Here is a 21,512-nt window from a genome sequence, read left to right on the forward strand (position 1 = left end):
AGGATGTCACGAGTCTTGTTTAGTGTCTGCCTGTCCGTCTGTTTCTATGTCTGTGCTGCAGGAGGAGGCGGTGGATGGATTTTGAACGTGCCCGCGGAGTACCTCCACCTGAAGGAAGTGTTCAGTAAGTCTCGTGCTGCTTCTCTTCCTCCGCATCGTCCCTACGACTGTGCCATAGAATTACTGTCAGGTAAGTCTCCGCTTAAGGGCAAATTATATTCATTTTCGGTTCCAGAGAGGGAGGCTATGGAGAAATATATTTCTGATTCTCTAGCTTCCAGGTTCATCCGCCCTTCCTCTTCTCCAGCGGGGGCGGGGTTCTTTTTTGTGGGAAAGAAGGACGGCTCACTGCGACCTTGTATTGATTACCGGGGACTGAATGACATCACGGTCAAGAATACTTATCCTTTGCCGTTGATGTCTTCAGCCTTCGAGAGGTTGCAGGGAGCGTTGATTTTCACAAAACTGGACTTAAGTAATGCTTATCATTTGGTCCGCATCAGGGAGGGGGATGAATGGAAGACCGCTTTTAATACCCCCAGGGGGCACTTTGAATATTTGGTCATGCCCTTCAGGCTTTCCAACTCCCCAGCGGTCTTCCAGGCACTCGGCAACGACATGCTGCGAGATATGATTGATCAGTTCATATATGTCTACCTGGACGACATATTGATTTTTTCTTCTTCTCTCCAGGAACATGTGCAGCACGTTCGACGAGTGCTTCAGAGGTTGCTAGAGAATGGGCTTTTTGTCAAGGCGGAGAAATGCGAGTTTCATGCACAGTCGGTTCCATTTTTGGGGTATATCATGTAGACTGAGGGAATACGCATGGATCCCGAGAAAGTTAAGGCTGTGGTAGAGTGGCCAAGTCCAGATTCCCGTAAGGCCCTACAGAGGTTTCTGGGGTTCGCCAACTTCTATCGGCGGTTTATTCGCAACTTCAGCCAACTAGCCGCACCTCTGACCGCCTTGACCTCCGCCAAAACTGCGTTCAGGTGGTCAGACACAGCCGAGGCTGTGTTTGCCAAACTGAAGAGCTGCTTTGTTTCAGCCCCAATCTTGATAACCCCTGACCCATCACGTCAGTTTGTGGTGGAGGTCGATGCGTCGGAGGTGGGGGTAGGAGCGGTGTTATCTCAGCGTTCTTCCTCAGACGACAAGGTCCACCCATGCGCATATTTTTTCTTATCGTTTATCTCCAGCCGAACGAAATTACGATATTGGTAACCGAGAGTTGTTGGCAGTCAAGATGGCATTGGAGGAGTGGCACCACTGGTTAGAGGGTTCGGGGGTTCCTTTTATTGTATGGACTGACCACAAGAACTTACAATATATTAGTACGGCTAAAAGGTTGAACTCCAGGCATGCTTGGTGGGTACTTTTTTTCGGACGTTTTGATTTTACTATCTCGTACCGCCCGGGTTCCAAAAATATTAAACCCGACTCTTTGTCACGTATTTTTTGACCGTTCCGAACGCCCGTCCACTCCCGAGTGTATTTTTCCTGAGACATTAGTGGTCTCCACACTCACATGGGAGATTGAATCGAAGGTTAAGACAGCCTTAGAAGGGGTAATGCCTCCGCCTGGGTGCCCACCGAATCGCTTATTTGTGCCGGAGGGATTACGGTCCAACGTTATCCAGTGGGGACATTGTTCTAATGTGGCTTGCCATCCAGGAGTTAATCGTACTAAGTTTTTGGTCAAGCAACGATTCTGGTGGCCATTGATGGCTCGCGACATTCACAGTTTTGTGTTGGCTTGCTCGGTTTGTGCCACTGGTAAGACTTCCAATCAACCCCCTGATGGGTTACTTCAACCGCTGCCGGTGCCTTCGAGACCCTGGTCCCACATCGCTCTAGATTTTATCACCGCCCTCGCGCCCTCCCAGGGCAACACGGTAGTTTTGACCGTGGTGGACCGGTTCTCGAAGGCGGCCCACTTTATTCCCTTGCCCAAATTACCCTCAGCCAAGGAGACAGTGGTGGCCGTTGTAGATCACGTCTTTCGGTTACATGGCCTCCCGATAGACGTGGTGTCCGACAGGGGACCCCAATTTGTGTCCAAATTTTGGCGAGAGTTCTGTAGATTACTGGGGGCGACGGTAAGTCTGTCCTCAGGGTTTCATCCCCAGAGCAATGGTCAAACCGAAAGAGCCAACCAAGATTTGGAAAGGGTGTTGTTGCGATGTTTGGTTTCCAAGAATCCTTCCTCCTGGAGCCAACAATTGTCGATGGTGGAGTACGCCCACAATACCTTACCCATATCAGCTACGGGCCTATCACCATTTGAATGTAGTATAGGTTACCAGCCACCTGTTTTTCCCAGTCTGGAATCCGAAGTCGCGGTCCCCTCCGTTCACGCCTTCGTCCAGAGGTGTCACCGCACTTGGACTAGAGCCCGGGAGACTCTACTCCAAGTGGGGGCGCGCACCAAGGCTAAAGCTGATCGCCACCGGTCTAGGCCTCCCGTATACGTCGTGGGTCAAAAAAGTGTGGCTTTCTACTAAGAATATTCCTCTCCGCTCCGTATCTAATAAATTGGCTCCCAAATTTATTGGCCCGTTTACTGTCTCCAAGATCATTAGTCCGGTGGCAGTCCGCCTCAAACTCCCTCCTGCGTACAGGAGAATTCATCCCGCCTTTCATGTGTCTAAAATAAAGCCCGTTTTTCATTCCCCTATTAATCCGCCTACCCCGGTTCCCCCCCCGCCGCGACTCGTAGATGGGGAGACCACTTATTCGGTCAATCGCATTCTGGACTCTAGAGGGAGGGGACGCGGATTCCAGTACTTGGTGGACTGGGAAGGTTACGGTCCGGAGGAGAGAAGTTGGGTACCTGCTAGGGACATCCTGGATCACTCTCTTATCGATGATTACAATCGACAGGTAAGGGGTTCTGGGGACGCCAGGAGGCGTCCTTAGGAGGAGGGGTACTGTCACGGTTCATGAATGCGCCGTCTCCTGCTGGTTTGTTGTGACGTCATGTTAATTGTTTCATGTGGGTGTTACCGCTGATCGGCTGATCAGCGGCAGCTGCAGCTCGTTACTACAGCCTATTTAATGCCCGGTCTTTCGTCTCTTGTTTGTCAGATCGTTGTGTGAGGTCTGTGTGGTGTTTGTCTGTTCGTCATTCAGCGTTCCTGCTTCATGCTCTGTTTCCTGTTTGGTCGTCTCTGGATTACTGCCATCATTGCACGGATATATCGCCTTCACCAACGCCACCAACGCACTCAAGGGGAGTGTTAGTTCATCACCATCTCCACCAACGCACTCAAGGGGATTGTTAGGTCTTCACCACTTCCACCAACGCACTCAAGGGGATCTACTCACCTGTCTGTGCTGCCACCGAAGTCCCTGCGTCATTCTCCAAGAGCCATTCAACATCGCATATTCTCAATAAACATCATTATTACTTGCAGTTGCCTCCTGTCCTTTATCACGCCGTGACACAAAGGACATTAGGCTAGTTTGTCAGGTGCAGTTAGTTGTTTCAGCATTTGCTTTATGCCTTGGGAAGATCAAGGGGCTAACATGCTAGTGCACTTGAAACTGTCATGCAGTCATTGCATTTCCGTAACTTAAAAACAACCCAAACTTAACTATTATATGAATATTTTTTGTTACCAAAAAAAAAAAAAAAAAGGTGAGTTATGCTTGCCCACATACAGTCCCTCACAATAAAGAGGTACCCTGAATCCTGATCAAACGTCAATATGTGGCAAGTTAGGAGTGAGAATATGTTGCCCTGACATGATGCTAGGGTATTGTGGCCTTGTAAGTGATTGGCAAGGAGCTCCACAGCTAACCCACTCCGTAGCAGGTTTTGTTCTGGGTAAGAGATCTCTCAAACCAAACCATTGGATCAGCTATAAGCAAAGTGCCATATCTGACCAATAAAGTCAAGTTTATCTTGCTCCACATTAAAGGACATTTAAAAGTAAAATAATTTTAAAATAATTTTAAAACAGAAAAAAAAAAAAAACATTTTAAAATCACAATGATAATTTCATATTAATTATAAAAATATACCCTCAGTCCATTACACTTGAGCAAATACAGTTTAAAAATTAATATTAATCTTTTAGTTTAAATGAACAAATACAGACGTAAAAAACAACAATATAAAGTAGACTCTGCTTTTTTCTCTCTTTTTTTCTTGCTGTGTTAAAATTCTTCAGATTTTTCATAACAATCACTTCAACTTTGACAGAAGAGAGAAGTGAATCATGCTGACTTACTTCCGATAATTTATTTCAGTTTCATTATGTTTCACAGCATGTGATTGCTGTTTGCTGCTGCTTTAACCAGGAAAATATCCCACTGAGATAAAACATCTTTCAAGCACACTTCTGCCGTGGAAAGGCAAAAGATCGTAACTTCAATTTTTGTCGAAAATGAGTTATTGATATTTTCAGGACATTCAAGACATCCTTTATGTCCATAAGTATATTGAGTTTATCTAGTTGTTTTTCAGAGAAAATAATGGGTTGTCTCAACCGTAACTTCAAAAAGCTCCGGAGAAACCAAGGCAGAACACTGTATAACATCTCATTTATGTTCATAACCCTCGTTATGCTGAACAACATATGGGGTCTCACTTGGGAGGCCAATCATCTCTGAGTTTAAGAGAAAACGCCAATGAAAATTGGCTAGTGGATTTTGCATGCTGAGCCGCTCCCCATGCCTAAAGATATATAAGGCGACAGTGCACATCCACTGATTAGGTTTTACGCTGAGGAGCCAAGAAGGTGTCCCGGCAACAGCAAATGGTTCAAGGTTGTGGCATGGGGACATAACATCTCCTTTCCCTCCATCAGGGAACGAGGGTTACGTACGTAACCTAGACGTTCCCTATCTGTCGGTCACTATAAGTTATGTCGAACGACATATGGGGTCCATGGAAAACGCCACAACCTGAACACAGTCAAAACCCTGTGGCGCTGCAATTGTTGACAAGCCACAGTGTGTCACAAAAGCTACGCTAAGGTCATAACCTTCCCAAAGCCCCAGCGCAAATTCATTGACCTTGGTACCGAAGAGGACCAAAAGGGGAGTACATCACTGCTGGAGAAGGCCATGCTGCTGTTCTGCCCTTAAAAATATTTTTGGAAGGGATTCCAACCTTCAGTGAAAGATTGCTTCAAATATTTCCTATTTGTTCCTTCAGCCTGGCAGAACAATGGGGAAGCAAGCCTCAAGGAAAAGGTCGCTACGGAGACCACATCTTACCCGTAGGGATTTGACATGTGGAGATACTGATATGGACTGACCCAGGGGGCAGTACTACATATGGAATGGGTCTCTGAGGCAGGTCCTAACTTAGAGTAGGGATGGAACAACTGCCAGAAGAGACTGACAGAGCAGGTCTGTCAAGGGAAGACACGGGTTTACTGAGAGGGAAACCTTACTGTGGAACAATACACATATGGGATTACCCATAGGGAATCAAGCCATATGGACACCTAGCCCAGTACAGGGGCTGACCGGGACTCCGGGCATGCTAACACCGGTACTGGGCCAAGCGTCAGACTGCTCTGCCAAGTCTGACTGCCGAGGGTGCTGGAGGATGCTCAACCAGGGTTCGCCAACCAGGGAACTCTACTGGGAGAAGAAAGGCGCTGGCATCCCCATGTGAGGGGGAATGGCGCAGCAAGCATGACACTGAGCCAGTCCTTCCCATCACTTAACTGTTACCCAACACATGGGAAGAAACCGGTAAAACCTCGCAAAGGTGTTAGGTGTCACCCAGCCCACAACTCGACAGATGTCTGCCAGAAAGGCGCGGTGTGCCAACACCCAGGAGGAGGCAACACTGTGAGTGGAGTGAACACTCACCCCCAGGGGGCACGGCTCACCCTGGGATTGGTATGCCAAGGCGATGGCATCCACTATCCAGTGGGCCAACCTCTGCTTGGAGACAGCCTACCCTTTCTGCTGGCCTCCAAAGCAGACAAGGAGCTGCTCAGAGCTTCTGAAGCTCTGGGTGCGGTCCACGTATATGTGCAGCGCTTTTACGGGATACAGCAATGCCAAGGCTGGATCTGCCTCCTCTGGGGACAGTGCTTGCAGGTTCACCACCTGGTCTCCGAAGGGAGTGGTGGAAACTTTTGGCACGTATCCAGGCCGGGGTCTCAGGAGAACGTGAGAGTAGGCCGGCCTGAACACAAGGCACTCTTCACTTACCTAATATTATTTTAGGTTTCTTAGCTTCTTGATGGAAGTGAGCATGGTCAGGAGCACTGACTTGAGAGACAAGAACTTTAGCTCAACTGACTCAAGTGGCTCAAAGGGACCCCTCTGGAGTCCAGCCAGGACAACAGAGAGATCCCAGGAAGGTATCAGGGGTGACCCAGGAGGATTCAACCTTCTGGCACCCCTCAGGAACCTAACGATCAGGTCATGCCTACCCAAAGAACGGCTGTCCACTGCAATAGCAGCGACATACACTTTCAAGGTGGAGGTTGACAGCCTATGCTCCAACCTTTCTTGCAGGAAAAAAGCACAACTCTGACGAAGCATCTCCAGGGGTCTTCTCGGCGAGAAAAACACCAATTCATGAACAGACTCCACTTCAAAGCATAGGCCTGCCTCATAGAGGGAGCTCTAGCTTGAGTGATAGTGTCTACTACCGCTGGTGGTAGGTCACTTAGGTCTGTCGCGTCCTGTCCAAAAACCACACATGGAGGTTCCAGAGATCTGGACGTGGGTGCCATATGGTGCCCAGCCCCTGAGAAAGGAGGTCCCTCCTCAGGGGGATGCGCCAGGCAGGGTCTGTCTCCTCGCGCAAGACAGTGGCGTCTTAGACTGCCACCAAATTTGGGCAGCACAAGCCACGCCCCCAAACTCCGTATGAGTGGCACCAAAGGGTGGCACCGCAGTGGTGCAGCGATTGGGAGTTGTGCTGGGTGGCCCAGAAGACATCGAGGGTAGTGAGGACGGAAGAGGGTGACGAGCGGCTTCTGACTGTAAAAGGGGCCATCCACATCTTCGTCACGTCTTCATGCTCCTCCGGGAAAAAGGAACCAGAGCAGGACGTGGTTGTGAGCTGCGCTCCGTGCCAAGAAACCAATCAACCAGCTGCGAGCACTCAGGGCTGGGCGGTGAATTCACCTCTAGCCCAATGCTCAACTACTCGGCTCCGAAGTAAAAATCTAATGAGTGGATGCGCACTGTCACCTTATATACCCGCAGGCACAGGGAGTGGCTCAGCATGCAAAATCCACTAGCCAATTTCCATTGGCGATTTCCTCTTAAACTCAGAGATGATTGGCCTCCCAATTGAGACCCATATGTCGTTCGACATAACTCGAAGTGACCGACAGATAGGGAACACCAGTTACGGCTCTATCACTTTGTTTGGAACGCTCAAATTAAGTTGTTGCGTTTTTTTTTTTTTTTTCCGCGCTTCAAATGAAGTTACGGTGCTGGTTTAGAGTTATACGGTGTTCTGCCTTTTTTTTTTTACTGTCCATTAAAGTCTGCTGCATTTTAATTATGGTGTAGACCAATGAATTAGATTGTGATCTATCAAACAGCTCCATATAACAAAGCATTGTAAAGACTAGATACCTTGGCAGCAATGCGGAATCGTGAATAACCTTTAATTTTTTTTTTTTTTTTTTTTTTTTTGTAATGCAGATTATTCACCAGGCTGTCAGTTGGATGCATGTGGAATCGAATGCTGTAGCTAGCATGATCAATCATAAAATCAGTAGCTTACTAACAGTTTGCAATTGAATTAATATCCAACCTTTTCTTGTAACCTGATAAAATCAATCCATGGTGATGAACGTCCAAGCACATTAAAAGAGAGGCGAAGGGAAGAAAAAGATGTGGTAGAAAAAGTGTACAAGCAATAGGGATAACCGCACCCTGGACAGGATTGTGAAACAAAACCCATTCAAAAATGTGGGGGAGATTCACAAAGAGTGGACGGCAGCTCTAGTCAGTGCTTCAAGAACCACTACGCACAGACGTATGCAAGACATGGGTTTCAGCTGTCGCATTCCTTGTGTCATGCCACTCTTGAACAACAGACAGCATCAGAAGCATCTCGCCTGGGCTAAAGACAAAAAGGACTGGACTGCTGCTGAGTGGTCCAAAGTTATGTTCTCTGATGAATGTAAATTTTGCATTTCCTTTCAGGGTCAGGGTCCCAGAGTCTGGAGGAAGGGAGGAGAGGCACACAATCCACGTTGCTTGAGGTCCAGAGTAAAGTTTCCACAGTCAGTGATGGTTTGGGGTGCCATGTCATCTGCTGGTGTTGGTCCACTGTGTTTTCAACGCAGCCGTATACCAGGAAGTTTTAGAGCACTTCATGTTTCCTGCTGCTGACCAACTTTATGGAGATGCAGATTTCATTTTCCAACAGGACTACCACCTGCACACAGTGCCAAAGCTACCAGTATCTGGTTTAAGGACCATGGTCTCCCTGTTCTTAATTGGCCAGCAAACTCGCCTGACCATAACACCTGAGCAGTGCCACAGACTGATCGACTCCATGCCATGCCGCATTGCTGCAGTAATTCAGGCAAAAGGAGCCCCAACTAAGTATTGAGTGCTGTACATGCTCATACTTTTCATGTTCATGCTTTTCAGTTGGCCAAGATTTCTAAAAATCCTTTCTTTGTATTGGTCTTAAGTAATATTCTAATTTTCTGAGATACTGAATTGGGGATTTTCCTTAGTTCTCAGTTATAATCATCAAAATTAAAAGAAATAAACATTTAAAATATATCAGTCTGTGTGTAATGAATGAATATAATATAAAAGTTTCACTTTTTCAATGGAATTAGTGAAATAAATCAACTTTTTGATGATAATCTAATTATATGACCAGCACCTGTACATTTGTTCAGTTCGCATACAAGTCCCTGGAGGGCAACCTTCCTGCAGACATAAGTTCCAACCCTGCTCTAACACACCTCACTGTTGCTATTAGTGATTCGGAGAGCCATTGCACAGGTTAATATCACCTTCTTTACCTCAATACATTTGTAATTTTGAATGTTACTTCCGCAAGCATCCTTATAATAAGCATGTGCAGACTGACATTGTTTCATGGACAGACAACACATAGTTTTCATGTTTACTAAGCCTTGCAGATGAGGCGTTGCACCAATTTTGCGGCCTACAATAACAGCAAAATTATTCATGGGACCAATTGTGGGCAGTCAGGACGTATTTTAAATCTCAGTGTCTGGTCTTTCCAATCTTAGCAAACTAGAAACTAGTCTTGACTTAGCAAACATCACAGCTAAGAAGTGCTGTTCTTTACAGAGACAGAAGCTACATGTACTATACTCAGTTTCAGCATCAAATAACAAGGCAAGGGAGGAAACAAGGACTGCGGAAGCTAATTACAGGGGTGTCAAGATAAAATAAAGAATAACCGGATGTTGTCCTTTGTTAGAGAACTGCACGCAAGAGAGAGATAATGTCCAATAAAGTAGATGAGAGAACGGATCTATGATTCACCTAATGATAATTTGAACAGCAGAATTTAGTAGTACATTATTGCAAGTGTTATTTTGTTGCCCTACATATTAGTAAAATAAAACCTTCCCTATTCCAAACCATAAGATCTGCTCTACATGACTAATAATTTCTCCTCATAATTGTACAATATTGCTTTTTGTAAATGGCTGTTAAACAATCTTTTCAGGTGCTCTATATAAACCATATATAACTTTAATAAAATTAAATTACATGACTTTCTAAAAGAACCTTCAACAGCTCATTCTTCAAAGTGTTGGACAAATCATAAGGTAAGATATACCTCCTTTTTCAAATAAGCTTTCAAGTGACATTCCTAAACTGAAGGAAAAACACTACATCCACAACTGCTGTTTGATTCAAATTTGACCCTTGACATGCCTGGTAAGGATTAAAAACTCTGATTAGCATGGAAGAGAATGTTTTTTTGAATGTTTTGTTGCTTGCTCGCTAATACCAACAACACACTCATGTTGTTCCAAATAATTCACCACAGCTATTAAATCTCATTTGTGGTTGTTTATATTCAAATATCTGTGTAGCCAATCTCTACTGTATGTGGCAATTTTGCCTATTTATAGAGCATTTTTGAGCTTGACAGTCTGTGGTCAATGTACACACTGTACAGTAAAATGGTTTAGAATGACATGAGGGTGAGTAAATGACATTTTCAATTTTAGGTGAATTCTTTCTTTAATACATATTATTTGAGGGTCGCTAGTAGGAGAGGTGGAGTGAAGGGTGGGTGGGGGGCGGGGTGTGTAAGTGTAAAGACAGAAATGTAAACCTATATAAGGATGCAAGACTCTTGTCCTATTAGCTTTGATATTTCAAACTGAGAATTTTTTTTTTTTTTTCTAAATTGCTGTTTGTCTGGAATGAACAATCATATATGATGATTATATCATATATTGCACAAAAAATTTAAGTATATATTACTTACTGTTTTGTGTCTAAAAATTTAAAGTATATATTACTTACTGCTATTGTTGTTGTTGTTTATGGTGCAAGTCACTGTTCACCATGGTAACTATACTGTATGCAAGCAGCCAATCACTGAGCAGAATTCAGGTTGATGCAAATTCAGGTGAAAATAATAAGAGGAGGGAAAACAATCTCCTGGTTGCACCTGGCTCATTTGATTGGCAAATTAGCACTGACAAGAGCTTGTGGTGGATTCGATCTAAAGGACAGAAAACACCATTCCCACCGAAACCTGTGTAGGCTTAATTTTTATATATTTATGTCACTGATCGTTGATTCCCATCTCCATGACAAACCTAGACTTCATATGTTATTAAGCACTTGTATAATCTTCGAAAGGCCACACAAGATGGATCTATACAAAAGGACAAAGTAAGACTTGGTGTTTAAGACCCTCAGCGTTTCTACTCACCTTCAGGTCACGATGGACCACTCCCATCTGGTGGCAGTGGAGAACAGCCTCAAGGATCTGCTGAATGCAATGACTGCATGCAAACACCAGGGGGTGTGGGTTAGTGACAAGCACACACTCACTATCTGTGCATAGCATTGAGAGTAAGGGAGCATGGGCTTAAGCTGAGTTCAGACTGCACGATTTTCAAAGAAGTTGGGTCACTGTTCTTTTCACACTGCATGACTATCTTGGCCAGCATTCAGTCACTGCTGTGTTCATACTCCATGATGGATCAGCGACAGAAGGTTTCACACTGCATGACTTTACAATAGGAAGAATCGCCGACAACTCCGTTTCACAACCAAACACACGCGAGATGTGACAAGGAAACAACGCAATATCACACGTGCAAGACCGGAGTTTTCACATGAGACTGGGATAGCTCTGATGAAACGTCAAACAGACACAGGTGCTCCTGCCAAATTTATATAAATTTTTCTTCCATTTCTTGGGTCCAAATAGACCGAGAAGAAACGAGCACCGATTTGCCTGTGATTTCCGGCATTTGTCGGCGATTTCTCAAAACCTGTCGGCGAGCCAAAAACTGGGCTAAAATCGCGCAGTCTGAACTCGGCTTTAGAGGTGATGAACATGACTCAAATGGACTTCTCATTATTTAAAGTTTAAGTGTTGCATGATTATGAGTGATGCTTTGCAGTAGGGCTGGGTGATATTTTCAAAAGTACATTAATTGAAGAAATAGAGTATACTGTACAATCCTAGTAAAATAATAAAGCTATTTATTTCTATGTATGGAAGATTTTTCCCAACTCTGTACCTGGAGGCATACCAACAGATACTCTGGATGTCTCTCTTTTTTGACCTATCCATTTCAGGTCTTGGAGTTTCTACTAATAAGCTAATGAGTTCAATCAGGTGTGTTTGATTATCAAGAGTGTCTAGTGGTGGTGTGCTTCCAGGAACAGAGCTGGGAAATCTTTTACATATTTTATTAAACATCTACACATGAAAATTGTTTAATTTATTGAAGAGGACAGTTCAACAAAACTGATTTACAAAATTCACAAATAAATTCAGATTTGGATAACAATGAATGCATCAACTCAAAACAACAATTTGCTAGTAAATCAAAGGAAGAGATATTAGGGTATTTTCATTATTTATTTGATCATATTTAAATGACCAAATAAAAGCCCATAAAGCACACATTCCCTTCTTTTATTAGACTTTTATGTTGAAGATCTTGATTCTTCTTTGTTTCTTTTTCCTATCTTATGCTGCATTCATGCCATGTCGTAATTACCATAATTCCAAAATGACAACATGTGACGTTCTCCTCAGAGTTGCCCATGTTCTCAGACTCAGAGGCAGCACCAAAATGAATCTGGTGGCAGTCAGGTGGTACAGCTTCACATGGTCTAAGTCGTAGCTCTCAGAACATTCCAAGTTTACAAGTTGTAATTACGAGTTCTGGAGCATGTGAAGGCTTTGGCGTTGATAGTGTTGCCATAAAAACACTCTGCCATCAAAATTCAACTCAGAGTAGAATGTCACATGTTGTCATCTCAGAATTATGTTAACTACGACATGGCATGAAGGTAGATTTAGTCATTTGTAGTTTTACTTTATGATTGGTTCCCCTTTATTGTCTCCCCAGGTGTTCTGTGTTCTTTGTTGTGTATTTAATGGTGTGTCCAAGCCATGTCGGAAAGATCACATTTATGAGTTTAATGCATATGAGGACTGCACCATAAATCCTTTCCTGTCTCAATGTTGACCAAAGCACAGTATGTTTAAAATAGTGTGCCAAAGGTCCCCAGATGGTCTATTATTTCTGGTCCTTTTTAAAAGTGTGGATCAGTGCACACTCTTAATAGCTGATATTGCCCACAACCCATTGTGCTTCAGAGGACAACAGTGGATGTGCCTGAGACCAACAGCAAAGCAGAATTGCCCTGAAAGGGGTTTGAATGATTAAATCAATGTCTAACTTGATGATGTTATATTTCATCTGAGATTTTTTTTATAAAGTTAGGGTTAGGGTTGGGTCAAACCCCAAACCTGGCATTGCTAGCATCATGCTCAACCAGTTACAGGAACAGATTAATATGACTAGGTACTTTATTGGCCAGCCCTACAGTGAAGTATTAAATTTTGAAATATTTGTATGCTATCAAATATAGTCATATATTAGTAAAAAAAAAAAACAAAAAAAAAAAAAAAAAAACATTATATATATATATATATATATATATATATATATATATATATATATATATATATATATATATATATATATTTATATATATACATTGCCCTTATATTGTAATCATTACCTCTTTTGTCTTGCTCTCCAAATCCCAATGACTGTGACTGTGTGCTTGACCCATTAAATCACTGACTTATGGGTTCTGATACCCATTTTGCATTTCAACCAAAAAGGGCACAGTCACCATCAACACACACATAAAAGAAAAGACAATCCTATAGAGTCAAACACACAGCGCCCCACTAAACACATTTCATAGGTGCTACATGCACAAACTTAGCTCTGAGGTCATCAGTTGTGTTTTTACCCCTCAGTCTACTACCACACACTTATCACGGTGTGTAGTTATGTTTTGAGGGACCAGGATGGGGTGAGTAGAGGAGGCTTCCACATTGGGAACCCACTATTTATAGTTTTATTTTTTATTTTTTTTTAAACAACATTGCCAGCAGGTTGGAGGCTTAAGTCTGTTATACTAACCTTCAAGTCTCGATGTACAATGCCATTTAGGTGACAATGATTAACACTCTCTAGAATCTGCTGTATGCAATGACTGTGAGAAAGAGAGACAGCGAGGAAGCCAAAGAAGAGAGATTAAACAGTTCAGCAAGCACAGTCAGAAAATAAATGCAGCTGGCAACCAGACATTGCAAACAAAAAGCAAATTTAGCTTGGGCAAGAGCAAATACTGTACTCCAGTGAGTACTAGGCTGTTGAAAATAGTGTAATATTAATAATTATAAACAAAGATGCATTTAAAGCAATAGTTCACCCAAAAATTTAAATGTTGTAATTTTCAGCTTAACCTTATATTGTTGCAAACACTGTTGACTTTTTTTCTTCTTTTGTTTCTTAATGTGGAATTATTGTTACCTCATAATCTGAAACTGCTACAACTGGCCTGAATCAGCAGTGCCCAAAAGCATTAAGTCTAAGTACATTGTAGAGACCACTGGTTCCAATGGTTCCTATGATCTTTCCTGAGCTTATGATGCATTTCAGAAATATAGTCATTCATTGACAAGATATGAAAAAAAAAAAAAAAAAAAAAAAACATCTCTTATACAGTGGCAGAAATAAGTTTCAAAGAACAGTTTGAAAATATCTGGATTTCTGCATTGATTACTCATAAAAATTATTGAGTTATGCAGATGAGATTGGGAAGTGTGGGTTGCACAAGTACCCTTCCCTTTAAATAAAGGCGTGCAAAGCCTATATACTTATAAATCTGTTCTTCGCAAGAAATATGGGATAGTGAATGGGTGTCAAACTTAGCTCTGGGAGGGCCACAGTACTGCAGAGCTAAGCTCCATACTCCTCCAACACACTCAGCTTTAGTTTTTAAGAAAAGACAGGCATACACTATTTCTGAGTCATGATTTTTTTTTTTTTTTTTTAGTGTGGCTGAATTTCAGCTTTGTCATGGATGTTGTGTACAGGGGGTAATGAGAGATACTTAGACTCTCCTGAGCGGCAATCGGATGGTCGGACGATTTTTCTGGCATGTCCGAAATTTTGGCCACCCCTTGTGTGGGTATTGCACAGTTGAAACAGAGCTACGAACCAACTACCCTAAATTCAGTGTTTTTACCCTCACTGCGCCTGGATAAAAACAGAAACTAAGCCATGGTGACATGGCGTGTGGTATGAACAGAGGCTATGCAGTTCTGGGTTCAGGGGGTCTCACGTGTTTATTTCACACATACATTGTGAGTAGTCAAGTTGCAGCTCGACAATCAGACTTTGAGCTCTGGCGTGGGATCGCATGCAATTTACTCGTACAGTGAGAGATGGTATTTAACAAAAACTGCTAAAATCACAGTTTATGCCTAGCTTAATTCTAAAGAACTTGATTAGCTGGTTCAGGTGTGTTTCAGGTGTGTGGAGCTAAACTATGCAGGGCTGTGGCTCTACGGGTAGTGTGAACCATGCCTTGATCCCAAAAGCTTTCACAGGACCTCCAAAAAGGGATTACAGAGATGCACAAGGATGGAAAATGCTACAAAAATTATTGCTAAAGATAAGTGTTGAATATACAGTAAGATACTCTGTCTACAAATGTGGAAACTTTTAAACTATTGCAATTCTTGAGTGGGCATCCTGCAAAGATTACTTTAAAAGCACAACTGGCAATTCTGAAACGGATGAGAAAGAACCACAGGATAGCAACAAAAGACCTCCAGAAAACTCTGTCATTGTTCCTGTGCTCACTATCAGAGAGAAAAAAAGCACTGAACAAGAATATCGTTCATGTAAGGACAACATGCTGGAAACCACTGCTGCCAAAAATACTAAGGTATGTGTTAGGTTTTCCCAAGACCACTCGGATGTTCCATTGTGCTTCTGGAAAAACTGTTTTGTGGACAGTTGAGAAAACAAGCTGATATATTTGGCAAATATAGCTTTATTTAAAGGAAAAATGGCACTGCACATCAACACAAAACTCTCAACTAACTTGGAAGAATGGCTGAAGGAACATCATGATTTAGGGCTGCTTTTCTGCCTCAAGGCCTGTACACTTTGCAATCACTGAAGGAGAAATGAATTCAAAGTGTATCAAGACATTTTACATGGGAATATCAGATGTCAGGACAGTAATTCATGACTTCAAGCTTTAGAGAGGTTGGGTAAGGCAGTAAAACAATAGCCCAAAGCACACAAATAAATCAACTAAATAATGTCTAAAAAGAAGAGAATATGTTTTACTGTGTCATGACCTTAAGACTATTAAGATGCTGTGACATAAACTAAAGAAATGCTTTCAAGATAACCAAGAAATATTGATTAACTGAAACAGATTTGTAAGGAGGGGTGGTCCAAAATTGTAGAGATGCTGCTAGCAGAGGATTTACAAGTTACCAAATTCGAGGATTTACTTGCTTTCTCCATTCTGCAATGTGAATGATTACTGTGTGTACTCAATAAAATGTGAAAAGTACTATTTTTTTGTGTTATTAGTTCCATTAAATTGCGTTTGTCTATAATTGCAAGTTAAATAAAAAAATCCAGAAAATAATAATAATAATAATAATAATAATAATGTTTAATTTATATAGCGCCTTTCCCAAGCTCAAGGATGCTGTACACGGTGCACCAAAGCAACAAATATTGATTACAAAGAAACAATTTCATTGGACATTTGCCCAATTCAGTTACAAATAATGTAGTTGCATATAACACAGATTATGTAGTAAAGACATAGAAATAGAAAACAAAATGGACAAATACACAATGTAAATTAATGATAGTGTTGATTAAACAAATAAAGTTTTAAGCTTTAAGATGTTTTCAAAGGATTCAAAACGTATTCATGTCAGTGTATGTTTTCACGTAAAGGGTCAAGAAGAATGGAGGAGTGAATAACCACCTAAAAACTTTGGTTTTGCTCACACAAGCTTGTATTATTTCAGGAGAACTGGGATATTGAGTCATCCAGACTACATTTATAATACTTGTATGATGCATTTGTGTCCTTTTTTGCAGCTTGAATGTTTCAGTCTTTGTTCATTGTAACTTCACAGAAAAGAACAAAAGTCTTAATTTCTCAATTTTTGTTGCACAAAAAAAAAAGTTAAACGGGGTTGGAATGGCATATGGGTGTGTAAAGGGTAAGAATTTCCATTTCTGGGTGAACTATTCTTTTATAAAATACTAATAAACATATCACAGAAGCACACAAAAAAGGCAATCTTAAAAAAAACAAATTAAGATAACACCTTCAAGAAATAAGCAGCTTAGAAAGAAAATAATTGGAATTTTAAACCAAAAAAAAAAAAACACCTACAGACAGACATTACAAGTACAAATACATTGGAAGACATATTGCAATGCAGACACTTTATTAAATTTCTTCTCACAGTTGGGTTTAAATGCTAGAAAACATTTATTTCTAATACATGAGCAATATTACAAAATTTGCTCATTGACTGGTTCTGTGACAAGGTTACAGATACAATTGCCCCTACAGCAGACTGTGATAAAATATGGTTCTACATTTTATAAGTGAATGCTATGTATGTTTAGAAATGTTCTGGCTTTCATGCAAATTAAGCTCTTACCACAGAACACAGTTTGGACTCAGTTTGTAAAAAAAAAAAAGGTAAAATAAATATAATTGAATATAACTCACTTATTAATTCTTATGCTTTGCATGTTATTTGAGCTGTAGGTCTCTTTTTTCAGAAGGTTACTTTTCTAGACAGAACTGTGAACCGTGAACTGCAATGCAGCCCATACAAACAAATACAAAACAGTAAAAAAGTGAAAATGGGGAAAATAGCAAGGTTCATGATAACACTAACTACCAATTTAGAAAATAATGTTCAGAATTGGTAACATAAATGATAAACAAGACATTGCAAAGAAGCTGGGCTATGTAAGCAGTCTACTAAAGAGGGGATGAAATTCAGGTGTGAAGGAAACGCAGAAGTTAGTATTCTGTAGTGATGGGTCGTTCTTGAATGATTCATTCACTTTGAACAAATCTTTAATGTGACTCTGGAAGAACAAGTTGTCTCTGGGAGTGATTTGTTTAGTCGCGCATGCGCAAATCCTATGGGTTCTATACTGGAATTAGTCAAGTAGTTCACCTGTTTCGAGTCTTTGTTTTTTTCGAGTCATTCATTCATCACGTGACAGACTTAAGCATAAGCGCCTTTCACACTGCGATTCCGGAAAATACACGGGTAATGTGCCCCGGCAGTTGTTCCCGGGTCACTAGATTTTGCACTTTCACACTGCCAGTGATTACCCAGAATATGTGTGTGCATTCACACACAACCCGTAAAGGTCCCGTAATGACACGTGATATCAGGGTGTGATGTGTAATGTACGAGTCGAAAACACTAGGCACGTTAACTTTCACTTAAGCTGGTGAACGATCTCAGCTTCACCGCAGAAAGTGAGGAACTAACTGATCTCTGCTTCGTTACAGTTTGCACATATTTGTTTCGTCGCGAATGTTGATCTGCCTTCAAAACACGCTAAAAGAGTCCTGCGATAACGTGTGTCATCACTACGACACGGCATTAGTTCTGGCTTTTGTTCACACAGCGCTCGTTCCAGGACTGAACCCGGCAATATTACTAGGTCCCCGACAAGGGACCAATCCCGGAATCAATCCCGGGACGTGTTTGCGTTCACACAGAAGGCGACCCGGCAATGTTCCGGCAATTTTCCAGGTCCAACGTGCAGTGTGATAGGGGCTTTAGATAAGCTTAACCTATGCAGTCTGAGCCGTAAAGAGAACTGATTAGTTCATCTCTCGAGTCTTCGGGTTGAGTCGTTCATTCACCATATGACAGTCCCATAAGCTTGTAACGATCGGCCTTATCGGCCAAATTACATTCATTTAAAATGGGGTCAGATTAAACTGTGTGAGGACTTTGAGTGTTTAAAAAGATGGGACAGACAACAAGGTTAAAAGTTAAAATCAAATATGAATTTACAATGTTCACAAGGGACTTAAAACAACACAATAAAACTAGAAATCCTAGGCTGTTAAAAGCACAGAGTCTTTCCTTTGCATACCCTTAAAACAGTCCTTAAGAATTCCAGCATGCTGTAAGTTCAAATGTGAATGTGAGAAGTGTCCACCGGTGTATATACAATCCAAAAAAGGTGATAATCCAATAAAGTGCAGTTCTGAAATGGTAAATCCACGAAGGTAACTCCTCATCCAGCTTTTGGTCAAAGACCTCACACAGTTTAATCTGGCCCCATTTTAAATTAATGTAATTTGGCCGATAAGGCCAATCGTTACATATGGTGGCCCGTACGGGGATCGTTTTAAGATTTTAAACTGTGTTGAGAAAGTGTTAAAAGATGACAACCCGTTTTGAAAGTGCTGCTTTTTTAAAAACTCCTGCGAATTTTAAAGATGAATGGATTTTACACCACTTTGACTGTGACCAGCTTCGTGCTGAAGTACTTTCTCTTAAAAACATTGTTTTAAAACTGGAGAAGGAAAACCGGAGAAGGATTTTAAAGACTCTGTTGAAAGTCATTTTAACCGTGAGAGTGTGGAGTTAAAATTTGTTAAGATAGAGGAATATGTGAAGGAGAAAATGGTGGCGTTGGAAAAAGAGGTTGTGGAGTGTTTTAGGAGGCGAGACAAACAGTTGGCAAAGGATAAAAAGGATAAAAAGAAACTTCCAGAACCCACTGTTTCCATCACACAGAAACCACCAACCCTGCACCTGCCATTATCAGCTCCGCTGCACCACCATTTTTCTGCACCACCGTCTCAACAGCTTCACAGACCGACGACAGAGCAAAGGATGGAATCACACTCATCGAGACATCAACAGGGCCTGATCTCTCCACCATCTTCTCCGTTCTTCCCTTCTCCAGCGAGGAAGTCATCACAGCACAACAGGATTCCATCTCACTTCCCATTTCCCCTTCTCCACACCAGACTAATCAGATCCACATCATTGTCCACCACGGCTTACTGTACAGACGGATCAAGAGCGAGGACGGCCAGCACAGAATGCAGCTCGTCATTCCGAAGACCTTGATCCAAAGAACTCTGCAGTGCCTCCACAGCAGGACATTGGAGCAACATCATGGTCGACTGAAAATGCCATATGCATCCTGGAGGTTGCCTGGTGGCCTGCGGTCTGAAAGGATGTCTGGCAGTATGTGGGGGAATGTAGAATGTGCACAGTCACCGACCAAGGCAAAGATCCATCACTTCACCCCACTTCATCACCAACCATCAAGCAAGGAAGGAGGAATCGACAAAGGGAGCAGCAGGCCGGCCATGCTGGGTACAGAAAGCACCAGGGAGGAACTGCGCCACCTACCCAGGGTTACCCAGGCTGGTACCAGCTGCCACATCTCTACAACGGTTCCCCAGCTCCTTCCAGCAGACTAGGGCCCACCTGGGAACACCTAGTTTTAGCTAATTTATTTCAATGACATTGGAAAGAGGGTACACATTTTCTGGACAACGGGTGACAGAACTCTTAAGAGTCCAGTTTCTTCCCCTAGGTGCCGTAGGCAAAGGGGGGAGACTATGTGACACTGTCACACAAGGGACATGTTTTAACCGCTCTATTTATTACATTGATTTAATGTATTATAGAGTTTTAATTGGTTTTCATGTTTCTTATGTCCATTTTATGCCTCTTAACCATTTTAGTGTGTGTGTGTCTTTAACCCTTATGGTTGGCCTTTCAGGTGATCAGTCACCTGACAGGAAGCAGGAGCACTATAAGAAGAGCAGCATGGCAAACAAACAAGGAGGCCATTCACAGCTTCCACTCACACCCGGACTGTGGAGTTTTTTTTATTGGACTTACCTTTCCGGACACTTGCAGCCACTTGGATTTCACTCAGATTGGATTGTATATACACTGCTGGACACTCACATTGGGACTCAACAACACACAGGGATTCTTGGACTGTTTTTAGGGTATGGACAAAATACCTGTATTCTTTTGACAGACTGAGTCTACCTGGTTTTATTGTGTTGTTTTAAAGTCTTTTATTGTGAACCTGTAAATACACCAATCTTATTAACCAAATTTCTGTTTAATGTCATTCTTTTAACACGTTTTAACTCTCACACAGAGAAATCAGACCCCAAACCAATTTTAGTAACCCCGCTGGGCAGAGCGTTACAAGCTTAACCAATGCAGTCTTGAGCTGGAAAGAGAATTGATTAGTTCATCTCTCGAGTCTTCGAGTTTTTCGAGTCGTTCGTTCATCACGTGACAGACCCATAAGTTTAACCTATGCAGTTTGAGCCGGAAAGAGACTTAATAATAATAATCAAATCTAAAATTATAACCTTTGTTACAACATTCAGTGTTATGGAAAATAACCATCATGAGAGAAATTTACACATTTGTAAACTGTAAGAAGTAAAAAGCTACAATTTGAGACCAGAAATGCATCATGCAACTAACTGTAAGAGTAAATAATAATTATGATAATGAAAATGATAATAATAATGATAATAATAATAACTACGTACCCGTTTGGAAGGAAGCTTGTAAATTAATTAATTTCTCTATCCAATGCTGTCACATCACGTGACAAAAGAACGAACGAAAGACTCGAGAGATGAACTAAATTCTCTTTCCGGCTCAGACTGCACAGGTTATAGGGGTCATATGTTGTTGCTAAAAAAACATTATTTTGTGTATTTGGTGTAATGTGTTCATGCGGTTTTAGGTTCAAAAAACACATTATTTTCCACATAATGTACATTATTGTTGCACCTCTATGCCCCACCTTTCTGAAACACGTAAATTTTTACAAAGCTCTGAAAAGAAAGGTGTACTGTATGCTGATTGACCAGCTATACAGTGTGTTGTGATTGGCCGAATACCTCTAGCGTGA

The 21,512-nt window shown here is 41.9% G+C and overlaps 1 protein-coding gene across 2 annotated transcripts in view; it reads right to left on the reverse strand.

Moving 5' to 3' along the window:
- Nucleotides 1-21,512, reverse strand: part of LOC109053549 (calcium/calmodulin-dependent protein kinase type II delta 1 chain-like) — a 135,785-nt gene that overhangs the window by 74,954 nt on the left and 39,319 nt on the right. For both annotated transcript variants that reach the window (XM_042760972.1, XM_042760971.1), the window contains one exon: nt 10,892-10,964. In XM_042760972.1, coding sequence (XP_042616906.1) covers nt 10,892-10,964 — 73 coding nt within the window. The remainder of the gene's footprint in view (nt 1-10,891; nt 10,965-21,512) is intronic.

Source organism: Cyprinus carpio, chromosome A7, assembly GCF_018340385.1.
Source record: "Cyprinus carpio isolate SPL01 chromosome A7, ASM1834038v1, whole genome shotgun sequence".
Taxonomy (NCBI): domain Eukaryota; kingdom Metazoa; phylum Chordata; class Actinopteri; order Cypriniformes; family Cyprinidae; genus Cyprinus; species Cyprinus carpio.